The following is a 14,835-nucleotide window of genomic DNA, read 5'->3' as shown; positions in this document are numbered from 1 at the left end:
AATGTCAGAGGAAGAATGAAGTCGGGGATTCTTCACTGACTCATAATATAAAGTAATGAGGGTGAAGTCTAATTTTAGGTAGACATTTAAAGAATGTCTTCAAATTTTCATACCATGTTGAGGGTTGTTGGTATTTAGAGAGTCATCTGGCCCTTAAAGCTCCATTCTCTCAGGCTTTATAGGACTGATTGTTCCTCTCAAACCATCACAAGCATGCGAATAAAACTGGGAACGGGACGCTGTCGTTTCTTGGTCCTCCTCTCAAAGACTGCTCAACTTCACTGCCTGTAGGTCAGATTCAAGGAATTACTTGTTTTTCTGTTTATAAATAGGCCCTGCAAAGGACACCGCACAAGAGGATTAGTAGTTGTGATTTATTATGTGCTAACCTCCTTCCTGTATCATTGGTTACATATATTGAGACTCTCTGGTGTGCTAGACACAAAAATCTCAAAACCACCACCTTTGATACTTCCTGCCTTCCGATTTGGGGCCTCTCAGGAGAACACAGATCCATTTCCCCCCAACTTACCGCGCTCATTCATGGACGAGGATCCTAGGATCCCCTGCTAATGCCATCTAGGTCTCAAACTTATACCTCATGACAACTCTGATTTGAGAACTAGACAAGGCTAAAATTTGGACTTGTTTATCTTTGTAAAGGTTCTCCTGTTATCTATTCTCAACAGAAAAATGACACAGTTCTCTAAGTAATTTGGATTATTTGGCAATTGTCTTAGACAACCTCCTGAAATACCATTCACTAATCTTAGTACATTCTGGTGGCCATCTGTCATGAGCAGATCTCTCTCCCCACCCACTCTCTGGAGATACACTCAAAATAATCCCAGTGCGTAGAGTTAGGGTTCTTCTGGAACTATTTCTGAAATCTGTTGCCGTCAAACCCTCTCTCTTCCTCCACCCTGTGCCATAGGTCACCACTCCAGTGTGGTGGATATGGATTGTTTTATCTGCGTGTCTTCCTATATAACATTAATGAGGGCTTTCGTGCACGTGGATTTTTTCTTTTATGTTTTTGGTTTTTAAAAATATAACATATGTTCATAGTTCTTTAAATCATACATAAGGGAATACACTGGAAAATCAAAAATTGCCCTCCCCGGCAGTATATAAGTCCCCCAACCCCACTCCCAAGTATAACTATTGCATTTGTAAATATGTTTCCAGAGACTGGCAACATAAACATACACACTTGAAATACAGAGATATTTTGGTTATGCTCTCAGATACAAACCACACTATATGATATAGTCCTGGGGTTAAAGACCTAATGCCTGAAATTTTGTAGAAAACCTTTGGTGGGTCTGTGGGAGAAAACTTAAAAAAAAAAATAAAAAAAAAAAGCTCTTACTCATGGTAACAGAAATTGTATAACGTGAAGAGAATCATGTTAAAACTAGAGATAATTACTAATTTCTGAATGGTATAATAGTTTATAATTTCAGATCTTCTTTTCTACAATCTCATTCTCTTCTAGACTTTTTCCATCTCCCCAAATAGCATTTCAGATAAATGAATGCAACCTTTTTTTTTTTTTTTTTTACATATATATTTTTGAGAGGAAGGCTCTTCGCTACAGTATCTAAACTTTTGGAGACATCATTCTCTTTAAAGCTGGGGTATAAAAGAAAAAAAAAAGAAAAAAGAGAGAGAGGGCTGCCTGGGTGGCTCAGTGGTTGAGTGTCTGCCTTTGGCTCAGATTTTAATCCTGGGACCCTGCGATGAGCCCCGCATCAGGCTCCCTGCTCATTGGGGAGTCTTCTCTCTCTCCCTCTGCCTGCCACTCCCCTGCTGGTGCTCTCATTCTCTGTCAAATGAATAAATAAAATCTTTAAAAAAAAAAAAAAAGGAGAGTATGGAAATTTGGCCAAAAAGCCTGTCTTATTTCTGCTGTATGCAATTAACTGAGCACAAGCCGCAGGAGCATCTTTCAGCACCTCCAGTGTTGTGATCTTCCTACACCAGCCAGGGCATCGACGACTTATCCTGTTGTCACTGCTGTGGCCAGCAATCGCTGACTGAGAGAGAAAGTTTAGGCAAGTTGTCACTAGACAGGCTGGATTTCACAAACTCCTGTGCAATATAATGATCTATATAAAAATATATCGCTATTCTCTGTCACTGACCTCAGTTCTTTGAAAGATCCTTTCATGATTGTGTTTGTCTTGTTCATTTTGAAAACACTCGGTTTGCAAAACATCTCATTTGCATTCGCCGAGGCCCTGCTTTCTGGGCAGAGTAATCAGATGGACTATTTATGCACCTGTTAGGTGTCAGCAATTCAGTATGTTCATCTGAGCCCTCTTAGTGAGATGGTTCTGTGGTCCTGGTTATAATATTTAGAATCCTTTGATAACCTGTTATAAAATGGGGGTGCCCACAGTGGCATGCTGATTATTTTGAACTGGAGCCACTTGGGAAGCAGCCAGTGCAGGGACGCTCAGACCCTCCTCTGACTCCCTGAAAGCAGGAAACACCTCTCCCACACGAAAGGTACCCTCCTTGTACTGGGAAGTAGAACACATCCCTCTCACCAGCGATAGGAACTTTAACGTTGAAAAAGCTATAGAAATAAAAACCTTGTTAATTTTTTACTAATCTATCTCAGCCCAAATTCTGCTTAAAATTCTTTACTAATTAAAGCTTGCAGGGACTCCTGGGTGGTTCAACGGTTGAGCATCCGCCTTCAGCTCAGGGTGTGATCCTAGGTCCAGGGATCAAGTCCCACGTCGGGTTCCCTGCATGAAGCCTGCTTCTCCCTCTGCCTGTGTCTCTGCCTCTCTCTCTGTCTCTCACATGAATAAGTAAATAAAATCTTTAAAAAATTGGGTGTGCCATTATTCTATTGATTGTTCTCCTCATGGAGCCAGTCCATAGGAAAATACTTTTTTAATTCAGCAAACTCATTTTCTATGTCAAAATAGAATGACAGCACTTTTGTTAATTGGTTTCTATTGAGTAGTTCATTTCAACTTCTTTAGTAAAACTAAGTCTTGCTTTGATCTGATAATATACAGAATTAGCAGCTGAAGATAGATTCCTGCTAGAAATTCAAGAAAGCTAAATTTATTAATAGAAGAATTAACATATCAACAGTCAGCAGGCAATACTGAGAAACAAGAAAGTTATTAATTGTAATATAGGGGCACCTGGGTGGCTCAGTCCAGTTAAGTGTCTGCCTTGGGCTCAGGTCATGATCCCAGCATCCTGGGGTAGAGCTCCCCATTGGGCTACCAGCTCAGCAGGAAGTCTGCTTCTTCCTCTGCCTTTCATATCCGCTCATGCTCTTTCTCTGGCTCTCTGGCACGTGCTCTCTCTCTCTCTCTCAAATAAATAAATAAAATTTTAAAAGAATTGCAAACATAAAAAAAATCTTAATTATCCCATGGCTCAGTATCAGTTCAGCATATGTACTTTAGCACGGGTTATGCAAAGGTGACGAGTTGGCAACGGGAAATGGCCCTGAAGTATGATGCCACCTACTGCAGTGGCAGCTACCAAGCCCATAGGTTCAAGCCCAGGCATTTGAAGTGTTTGCCACTGACCAGTGTCTCTCCTAACCCTTCTCTACTTCCCAGACGCCCTTGCACTTGGCAGTGATTACCAAGCAGGAGGCTGTGGTGGACGACTTGCTGAGGGCCGGGGCCGACCTGAGCCTTCTGGACCGCTTGGGTAACTCTGTTTTGCACCTAGCTGCCAAAGAAGGACAAGATAAGATTCTCAGTATTTTACTCAAGCACAAAAAGGCAGCACTACTTATGGACCACCCTAACGGGGAAGGTAAGAGACAATCAGGCATCATGCAATAACCTTCTTTCTCTGCTTTCTAAACAATTTGTAGCTACTTGATACATGTGTGTTATTTGATTTGCACCCAGAAATGCTTCCCTTAGTCACCTGGAGTTTGTAATCTCTCGTGAGAATTTCTGTTGCTCGCCATAACTAATGTCTTTAAGATGATTTGGAACAGTTAGTAGGGGGAAAAGGCAGAGGACTGAGCCAACGCTGGTCTTGGAGTGTAGAAAGCATCATTTATCCAGAGAATGTTTATTTGCTTTCAGTGTCTCCTGAGAGCACATAAGGAGACTGTGGCTTTACGTGCAGAACAGCAGACTCACAGCGCCGTTTTAGGATCTCCGGAGGAAAGACCCTAGATGTGCCATAACTCGACAGCATTCCCTCCCTAGGGCCCGGTTGTGTCATCTTGTGAGCAGCCTTCCAGCTCCATGACTGTCTCTGTGCTTGGGCTGCAGGTCTAAACGCCATTCACATAGCCGTGATGAGCAACAGCATGCCGTGTCTGCTGCTGCTGGTGGCCGCCGGGGCCGACGTCAACGCCCAGGAGCGGAAGTCGGGGCGCACGGCGCTTCACCTGGCCGTGGAGCACGACAACATCTCCCTGGCTGGCTGCCTGCTCCTGGAGGTGAAGGACGCCCCTATTTGCCTTTGCAGTAAATTCCCGAGGAGGGGGAGTTAAGGATGATGTCAGGAACAGCCTTTCTCCCTACAGTCACCTCTATTTATTCCATATCTACTCAGGGCTTCAGAGTAGTCAGCTTTGGGCAGTCCTCATACCATCGGCCCCAGGTCTCTAATTGGGGGTTTCTCCAATGGCAGAGCTTGCCCCAAATAGCACCCTGGGTAGTACTAAGACCTTTTATATGACCTACACATCATGCCAACAGGAGAAGGTGGGGACTACAGGGTGAGAGAACCTTCCACTAACTCTTTCCTGTGGACTGGATTTTAGGGTGATGCCCATGTAGACAGTACGACCTACGATGGAACTACACCCCTGCACATAGCAGCCGGGAGAGGGTCCACCAGGCTGGCAGCTCTTCTCAAAGCAGCAGGTAAGGCATCCTGGTGGTTAGTGATGGAAAATACTGTCAGGAATGCAAACGAAACTCCACTAGAGCAGCCACGTCTCCCTCTTTAAGCCGTGGAGCTACTGCTGAAAGGCAAGAGTAAATAAAAATCACACTTCCACAGACGTAATGGAGCTGTTGGGACTTGCAATCCTGGCCTTGGTCCTGATGGTCATGTCAGTCTGTACTCTCTGATTCATGTGTTTTGGATGTTGGTTGTTTAGGTTGATTCTCATGTCAGGAGAGCTTCTTACAGTTGAATTAGATTCCTTAAAGAACTCTGGGCAGGGGATCCCTGGGTGGCTCAGCAGTTTACTGCCTGCCTTCAGCCCTGGGCATGGTCTTGGAGTTCCAGGATCGAGTCCCGTATCGGGGCTCCCTGCATGGAGGCTGCTTCTCTGCTTCTCCCTCTGCCTGTGTCTCTGCCTCTGTGTGTGTGTGTGTGTGTGTGTGTGTGTGCGTGTGTGTGTCTCATGGGTAAATAAATAAAAATCTTAAAAAAAAAAAAAAAAAAAAAAAAGAACTCTGGGCAGTACCAACCTCAGATCATGTCAGAAGTCTCCAGGAAAAAAAAGTTGATTGGTATAAGACATAATTTTAAAATTTTCTTCAGCAAGAGAGGTCCTTTAGAAGTTGAAATAATAGGGAAAAAACAAATGGGCGGTGTATTAAGTACTACCATATGTGAGGCACTAGAAATTGCCAGCATTTATTAACCTTGCTATGTGCCATGCACTGTGCTAGGCCTGTCAGATGCACTGTCTCATTTAATCTGCAATAACCCTTAGAGATAAATACCATTATTTTTTTTCCCATCTCACAGCCAAGGAAACCGTGGAGAGACCTGTGGGACCCTGTCCCGGGGTCCTAGTAAGGGCATAGTTATGAATCACAGCTCATCCATCTGAACTTCCAGACTTTCTTCTCTCTACTGTTTCTCTCCCCTGCTCTGCTCTAGGACCTGCAGGTGTTATTCCATTTATTCTCTAGTCCTGTGAAGTACAGAACATTATTCTGCTCACTCTTAAATCTCTCTTGCCTTGTATATTTAGAACCTCAACAAATGTTTAATGGAAGTAGTCTCTCAAACCTTGAGCTATCTGATTTACTATAGAAGTTATTCAAACTTTTTTTAGACAGTAAATGCTTCATAAATTAAAGAAAACAGAGAGAGTTAAAACTAGAGATAATTACTAGTTTTATGAGTCCAGGGATCCCTGGGTGGCTCAGCGGATTGGTGCCTGCCTTTGGCCCAGGGCGCGATCTTGGAATCCCAGGATCAAGTCCCACGTCGGGCTCCCGGCATGGAGCCTGCTTCTCCCTCCTCCTGTGTCTCTGCACCTCTCTGTCTCTCTCTATGTCTATCATAAATAAATAAATAAATAAATCTTTAAAAAAATTAAAAAAATAAAATAAAATAAAATAAAAATAAAGATAAAAATAAAAACTGAGTCCAAAAAAAAAAAAAAAAAAAAAACTGAGTCCAGGAAGATGTAGAAACTTTTTCTTTAGGAGCCCCACATATTTCTAAGCAAATAAAAGCATATCCAAATAAACAATAGCCTTTTCATAGTCTCAGTCAAGTCAAACTTTTTCTTTTTCCCAACTTTCTCTGGAATAAAAGACTCTGATTGCAGTATGTATGAATTGTTTGGGAAGTCACTGGTTGTAATTAAGAAATGCCTTCAGACAGGAAGCTATAGCCCTATCAAAAATGCTTTCTCTTGAATTCTCAATATCCCATGAAAGGAGCAGCAAGTAACGGTTTTTCCATTACATAAATGAAGGCACTCAGATAAAAAACCTCGTCCTGACTCTCTCTCTCTCTCTCTCTCTCTCTCTCTGTGTCTGTCATAAATAAATAAATAAAATCTTTAAAAAAAAGGGTGGGGGGCGGATCCCTGGGTGGCTCAGCGGTTTAGCGCCTGCCTTTGGCCCAGGGCGCAGTCCTGGAATCCCGAGATCAAGTCCCATGTCGGGCTCCCGGCATGGAGCCTGCTTCTCCCTCTGCCTGTGTCTCTGCCTCTCTCTCTCTCTCTCTCTCTCTCTCTCTTTCTGTGTGTGTGTGTCATAAATAAATAAATAAAATCTTAAAAAAAAAAAAGAAAACCTCATCCTGAGCTCAGAGTCAGGAAGGTCACTTAAGGAACCGATATGGCTCAGCCCCTCCAGCATTCTCCAGTCCATAAATTGTTCCTCTTAATTTCTCTTCTGTTTCCATGGTCAGATGGCACTCACTGTCTTCTAGATCAGGCCAGGGCTGGAGGGTTGAAATAAGAAACAGCATGAAGATCCTTCTCTGACTCTCATTAGGCCCTCTCCTGTTATTGAAGTTGGCACAAATCAAATGATCTCCCAGCAAGATAAAAACGAGCTCTTCCCAGAAGGGTGTGCTGAACTTACTACTGTTTGTTAGACATCAGACTAAACACTCTCATCAACATAGCTTCTAAGAAGTAACTCTAGCTCTAATCTCTGAGTTACTTTTGGTGTTTTCTTGCTGCACATTAAGAAACAGACTAGGGTTTTCCAAGATCAGCCCTAAACTTTTGAATAACTATCCATCTTAGTAGAAGGTTTTTGTGTTGTTTGTCTCTTTAAAGTATTGGGACCCTGGCAGTGCTGTACCCAAGAATAAAAGTGAGCATGTTGTCCCAATGCAGCAAACGTCTTTGCCCTTTTGAGCAAGTGGGAGAATAGCCTGAGAAATGCTCAGTGGTGGGCACAAACTTGAACATTGACTCAGGTCCCTGATCCACAGGGCACACCCCAACCCCTGAAAACTGCTGCTGTTAACTCCTTAGAGTACAGGTGCATCATTTGGTTGAAAACTGCCCTAGAACTGAGGAGAGCACTTGGCGGGATGAGCACTGGGTGTTACGCTATATGTTGGTAAATTGAACTCCAATTAAAAAAATAATTTAAAAAAACTGCCCTAGAGAGTTAAATATGAGGGTCAGGGTACTCCAAGTCTTCTGTTTTTGAAAATGTCCTTGGCTATATAGAGTATCATCTGACATCTTTACCACCAAAATAAATAGGAATTTATTTATTTATTTATTTATTTATTTAATTTATTTATTCATGAGAGACACACACACACAGAGAGGCAGAGACACAAGCAGAGGGGGAAGCAGGCTCCATGCAGGGAGCCTGACGTGGGACTCAATCCGGGTCTCCAGGACCACACCCTGGGCCGAAGGCATCACTAAACCACTGAGCCACCTGAGCTGCCCAATAAATGGGAATTTAAAAGAAGCTCTCTGAATATTTCAGTAGAAACATGTTATGTATTAAAAATTATCTGAGTAATTGCCTCTAGTGGCTGTTGTGCTTTGCCTTTGGAAGTCTGACCTCTGCCGGCAGGTAGTTCAGAGTCGACAACACGGGGTTTGCCTAATGCTGTGTAACTTGACTTCATAGGTGCAGATCCTCTGGTGGAGAACTTTGAGCCTCTCTATGACCTGGATGACTCTTGGGAAAAAGATGGAGAGGATGAAGGAGTCGTGCCTGGAACCACACCTCTAGATATGGCCACCAACTGGCAGGTGAGTGCAGCTTCAGTCTGTTTGATGGCAGCTCCAGAGGGAGCTAATGGTTCAGGAATGTACGAACAGATGGTCTTTTTGGGTCTTTATCCCCCAAAGCACATGCCTTTTATTTTTAAGAAAGTCTGCTTATCAAGAGACATATTTATCTTGAAAAGCCTATCCATGAAAGATCTAGGTCAGCGGAGTTCTGAGTGTAAAAGTGTATGCCTAATCAGATCACAGTTCAGTTGTGAGAGAGGGCTCTGCAAGAGAAAACACGAAATTCACGTGAGAGTTTCCTCGTTCTGAACTCACACCAGAATTGTTCCCGTCTCCATTTCTGAAGCTGGGATAAATGTTAGTTTGCTTAGAACTTTCGCAAGTGATTTCTTTATATAAAAAGAACCGAGGGATTCTTGAGAATTTTAATAAATATAAATCTAGTAAATAGACTAACTCTTCCCCAAAAGTCCAGTGACCTGAGATGAAAAGCCGTGAGTGGGTGTTTATGGCCCAGGGAGGAGAGCCAGAGGGAGAAGGGCCGCAGACACATCTCCAGCACAACCAGATCGACTTTCTTAGGGACAAGTGCTGCTCCACATCCAAAAACTGCTCGTTCTCCTCTTCTCAGCCCGCCAAGTGGGTGTTGAGCTGAGTGACCCTCACAGAGACCACACAGTTCCCCTTTTATGTTGAGCGCCTGGCTTTCCCAGAAGCCTTACCACAGAGCACAGAAAGATAACCCACTTCAGTGACCCCATGTTGTCCTTACCTAGTCAGCGAGCACCGAGTAACTGTGAAGACACAGAAAGGTCTCCAGAGCTACAGAATGTTGTTTTTCCTTTTAACCTAAGGCTTTCCTGTCACCTCAGTTTAAAATGTAGACGGTGCTGGAAAGAGAACACCAAGCCGTGTGAGCATTACCATACCTCAGTGTGAGCAGGTTTTTAAAATTCCTTCTCAGCAGCCATTTTCTGGGGTGGAGGGCAAGGGAGGAGGCACAGCCTCCAGTTCTGTGTATATAAGCTCGTTCCTCATCCCGGTTCTCAGGGAAATGTCACTTAGCAATGACTCTCTGACCAACACATGGCTGAGCTGGTGGCCTGGACTCTTTGTCCTTCCATAGGACCATGGCCCTGGCTCTCTGTGAGGTTGGCTCGGGTCTTCCTGCCCACCTCAGAAGCCCCTGTAAGGCACAGCCTCCTGGCCCCAGAGCCCCTGGGGCTTTTCTTTTCCCAGAGGGCATTGTCATGACTTTGTGGGCCACAGGACTGACTTCTTGGCATTCCTCCATCTTTGGGGTACTAGGCCCCCTGCAGGAGGACCCAGTGAATTCTTTATTCCAAAGAGATTGATTCCCTGCCTGGTCCCTTTCATGTATAACGTTTTTCCATGGTTATCTTCCCAACAGGTGTTTGATATACTAAATGGGAAACCATATGAGCCAGAGTTTACATCTGACGATTTACTTGCACAAGGTGAGCTCTGAACCAGTGTTCGATCCACACTGTCATTTAAAGGGGCAAGGGAGCTGAGTGAAGTAAGTCAGTCGGAGAAGGACAAACATTATATGTTCTCATTCATTTGGGGAATATAAATAATAGTGAAAGGGAATATAAGGGAAGGGAGAAGAAATGTGTGGGAAATATCAGAAAGGGAGACAGAACATAAAGACTCCTAACTCTGGGAAACGAACTAGGGGTGGTGGAAGGGGAGGAGGGTGGGGGGTGGGGGTGAATGGGTGACGGGCACTGAGGGGGGCACTTGATGGGATGAGCACTGGGTGTTATTCTGTATGTTGGTAAATTGAACACCAATAAAAAATAAATTTATTAAAAATTAAAAATAATTTTAAAAAAAGGGGGGCAAGGGAGAACCAGCATTTATCCAGGCTGTCCTGCAAAAGGCACAGCGGCTTATTTCAGAATCAAAAGTTCCTGGGCGGATGCAAAGGAGAACATCCCGTTGTAATCTGCTAAGACACGTATACCGCCTTCCTTAGCGGGGCTGCTGCTGACACCAAGTAAAGGAGCCTCACTGCTTGCACCGGGTGTCAGAGGGCAGCCGTGCGGCCATGCTCAGTACCCCCCGAGGGTCTCTGGTCGCTCAGGACAGCTGTGTTTCTTCTTCATTCCCTCAGGAGACATGAAACAGCTGACTGAGGATGCTAAATTGCAGCTCTACAAGTTGCTAGAGATCCCTGATCCGGACAAAAACTGGGCTACTCTGGCACAGAAATTAGGTCTGGGGATACTGAATAATGCCTTCCGGCTGAGTCCTGCTCCTTCTAAAACTCTTATGGATAACTACGAGGTAACACATCAGCTCACATTTTTACTTGACTCCCCTCTGTTAACATCACTGACCCAAGCATGGTCCCCTTCCCCCTCCCTCGACCCCGAGGAGGAAGATGAGTCATGACCTAGGCCAGAGTGGAAAATCTGCCTTCGTGAGAAAGGTGGTTTTCAGATATCCCAAGGTGTTCCCTATTTTCAAATACCTTGAGATTTCCTGCAGAAACCCTACTAGAAGGTCAGGTTTGTCGCAGAACTTTGACCCTTTGAACCAACGTGATATACTGTGATCCACATGCATTCTCTTTCTGTCCCCAAGCGCACGCCTTGATCTCATGTCAGGACACCGAGTCAGCTTTCTGTGAGGTGAAATGATTGTCTACTGAAATTTCCTTGGTAGTTCTTGTTTCTCAGTGGTTTTCAGAGCTCCAGCCTAAGCAGGGATACTGCATGACCTTCATGGCAGGTAGAGTTTCACTGCCTCAGCACTTCTCTCCCTCTCTGTCCTCTGTGCTTACTGGAAGCCGCTTCTCTGTGATTTCCTGAGTGGTCTCTGAACTGAAACAGGAAACTCGACTCGAAGGTCACCTGTCTTCTTAGCCGCTCTTGGCTCTGACCCCTCCAGGACCACCGGGCTCTCGCAGGGGCCTGCGTCGCGGTGACAGCCTGCCTGCTGGTTCCTGACACCAGAACACACTCTTCACGTCTTCCTTGCAGGTCTCCGGGGGGACAATAAAAGAGCTGGTGGAGGCCCTGAGACAGATGGGCTATACCGAAGCCATCGAAGTGATCCAGGCGGCCTTCTGCGCTCCGGAAACTGCGGCCCCCAGCCCAGGGAAGGGTGCACCTCAGACCCTCTCGCTGCCCCTCTCATCTGCCTCCACGAGGTCGCCAGTAGGTAAGGGAAAAACAGAAAAAGCAGCTGAGATTATCTCCTGCTTCCCCTGGGCCTCCTGCCCGGCCCGCAGCACTGCCCCTGAGACACACAGCACGGACTCGCAGCACAGCCCAGTAACCCTCTGTGTCCCTGCCAGCGTATCCTCACTCGCACTCTCAACAACCACTCTGAGCACCGAGGATTCCCTCCTCTTTGAAAGTCCAATGCTTGGCCTGGCCTGGCCTGGCCACGTCAGGCAGAAGCACTTGCCCCTTGACCACTGCGCACGCACCCCGCCCAGCTTCCTCTGAGACCGCCTCCCCTGTGCATCCACCTTCGTTTCTTGCCTCAGTTGTGGCAGCGACTCCTAGTCAGTCTCCCTGCTTCCAGCCCACCCCTCTCCCTTCGGTCCACTCCTGACACAACAGTTAAGGAGATTCTTTTTAAGTTAGTGTGATACCTGTACCTGTTGTATACCTCTCAGTTATCCATTCGCCAAATCTTTACTGAGCACATCCTTTGCACCTAGCACTGTTCGAGGTTTGAAGATGGAGCAGTTAGTAATAAAGGCAACATTCCTTTATCCCTTTCATAGGCCCTTCCTCCCGCCCCACTTTCCTGCACCCTCCTGACCCCAACTACTCCTCTCACAAGTCTGATCCTGTCTTAAGAACCCGAACCTTCCCTTCCCCTTCCCTGCAAAGATCCTCACCTGGTGGCTCCTTCTTGCCCTTCAGTTTCAGCACAAGTGTCACCTTCTGAGGGGCCTTCCTAGGAGAGTCGGGACAGATGTTGTACACGCTGGAAAGAAATAACAGCCCTCGTGTCCTAATGACTCCTTCCACACAAAGAAATAGGAAAATACTTACATCTTTAAATTTTTATTTGATCCCTGACTTACAGTCATTTAAAAAAATACGTCCTAGCACATAATAGAAACCCAATAAAGATTGGGTGACCAAATAAATCAACAAATCTATAACAAAACAATAGCATGTCGCTGCCATTAAGGTCTTCATATTTTAATATTGGAACTTAAGATACAAGAAGATGGCATTTTGATTTGTGTATATTAGACTCTATTTCTTGGTCACTTTCTCCCTATAGGAAATAAGTCAACATTGTTCAGGTCTCTAAAGAGGTTCTTAACAGGGAGGATGTGACTTAATTATTCATCACAGGCTCATTTTCACCGTAACCACCTTTTTTTTTTTTTTTGTTACTAGAATGTTTTTGAGGCAGTGTATAGCATTTAATAGCACAGGAGGCCCAGAGAGATATCTCATTTTTAGTTCCTACTTCTGTCACCCATTTCTTTTGCCTGGGTTCAGCCATTTCCCCAGCTATAAAATAGGTAACCTGGTGGTTGGAAAAATAGACTCGATTTCTAAGAAAAAAAAGGCACACTGTGAGTCAGGAAAATTCAGAAGGGATTCTGATAAACGTGAGGGTGAGGAAGAGATGTGAAAACACCTGACGAACTTTGCTGTCTCCGCGGTGTTTCCATTGCCTAGGGCTCTCCCACCCTCAGCCACTGCGTAGGACAGGCGGGCCACAGGGGCACGCTGCGGGGACCCGTGGCAGCTGATGGGCAAGAGCAGCCCACGAGCCTGCTGGGAGCCTGGCTGGAAGAGCAGGTGTCCGAGGGCCAGGGCTCTGCGTTTTCCCAGCCATGCTTCCCAGTGAATCTGTGCTTCTCCCCGCAGACGAGGTCCGAGACGACAGCATCTGTGACAGCGGCGTGGAGACCTCCTTCCGCAAGCTCAGCTTCACAGAGTCTCTGACCAGTGGCAGCTCCTTGCTGACTCTTAACAAAGCGCCCCACGAGTACGGGCAGGAAGGACCGATAGAGGGCAAAATCTAGCCCACTGCCCATTGCCCACACTAGGTCAACCAAAGCTCTGCGATTCCACCGTTGTCCAAAAGAAAGAAGGCAAAGTGCATCCCAGGGTGCTTGGAAGAAAACCGGCCTGCCTGAATCTCTCTGAATTTAATTCAAGGCCTTTTGAAGTAGGCTTTCTTTCTCGGTTCTCACAGGAACGTTGGTCTGGCCCACGGCCACAGCGTCTGGAGCAGTCAAGGCCTCAGCCGGCCTGACGCCTCCATGTGGGCCAGTCTGCTTATTGAGCTTTTCCAGCTGCTTCCATTGTCACCACTGCTGCCCCTCGCTGCGCTCCTGCTGGCATTCAAAGGTGGCACAGTCCCCACCTGGTGTTCCTTCTCGCCGTCCACAGCACTGCTGTGCATTCAGATTGAGGATTAAGAAAAGGGATATTTTTTAAATGAAAGTTATGTGGTGTATAATAATAATAAAAAAAGGCTTTACTGCTTTTTCTAATGTGGTTATCTATGTGATTTGAAAAAAGAACATATAATGTCAATATGTAAACATGGTTACAATCAGTGCTGAAAATGGTCTTTTCCCCCTTTTTCTGCATTTTGCTATTGTAAATATGTTTTTTAGATCAAATACTTTAAAGGAAAAAAATGTTGGATTTATAAATGCTATTTTTTATTTTACTTTTATAATAAAAGGAAAAGCAAATTTATGACCTCATTTTGTTTGATCTCCAGAAATACTTTTCTACGATGATTCCTTGTAATCATGGGATCATTCCACAGCCGGTTATCACATTCACATTCCCCTTTAGAGTCAAGTTTTTGACCCAGAAATGAACCCAAAAGATGATCAAAAGAGCCGTATTTTAAGCTGAGATGAAAGCTTTGGGTTTGCCAAATCGAATCCTCACTTGGCTCATTTCATTTCAGTTGTATCCCCCTCACCCCCTCCTCCTCATGCAGGGCCATTCCTCCCACCCCACAGTGGGCTCTCTTGGGTCTGTGATGCCTCAAGTCCTGCCCGCTCAGCACCCCAGGGGCCTGGGGCCAGCGGCCTTCCAGCATGAGGCTTGGCTGACTGCTCTACACACAGAGGCTCAGAAACAAGGGAGGGGAAAAATGAAAAGCATTTGGAGGAGGTGCTGTGATGAACACTGTCATCTGCAACCAAGAACCCTCTTTAACAAAGGCCATGTCAACCCCACCTCTGGGCTCCCACTTGGCCAAAGCTCTCTCTGCCTGTCAGTTCCTTCTGGGATTGTCTCAGCCACAGAGAGCCACCTCAACAGGTCACACTCATTTCCCTGATGGCCCCAAGTAACACTGATTGACATGGCATACAAAGGGATCCCTGGGTGGCGCAGCGGTTTGGCGCCTGCCTTTGGCCCAGGGCGCGATCCTGGAGA

General features: G+C 45.5%; 1 protein-coding gene across 1 annotated transcript in view; it reads left to right on the top strand.

The window, feature by feature from the left end:
• NFKB1 (nuclear factor kappa B subunit 1) overlaps positions 1–14,147 on the top strand; it is a 118,648-nt gene extending 104,501 nt beyond the window's left edge. Inside the window, 8 exon segments of the mRNA NM_001003344.1 lie at positions 3,600–3,801; positions 4,275–4,444; positions 4,772–4,874; positions 8,313–8,437; positions 9,831–9,897; positions 10,560–10,732; positions 11,431–11,611; positions 13,297–14,147. Of these exon segments, the coding sequence (NP_001003344.1) occupies positions 3,600–3,801; positions 4,275–4,444; positions 4,772–4,874; positions 8,313–8,437; positions 9,831–9,897; positions 10,560–10,732; positions 11,431–11,611; positions 13,297–13,454 (1,179 nt within the window). The 3' untranslated portion in view covers positions 13,455–14,147.
• The last annotated feature ends 688 nt before the right edge of the window (positions 14,148–14,835 follow it).

This window comes from Canis lupus, chromosome 32 (assembly GCF_011100685.1).
Source record: "Canis lupus familiaris isolate Mischka breed German Shepherd chromosome 32, alternate assembly UU_Cfam_GSD_1.0, whole genome shotgun sequence".
Taxonomy (NCBI): Eukaryota; Metazoa; Chordata; class Mammalia; order Carnivora; family Canidae; genus Canis; species Canis lupus.
Note: the sequence above shows the minus strand (reverse complement) of the source record. Positions and strands in the feature narration are given on the sequence as shown.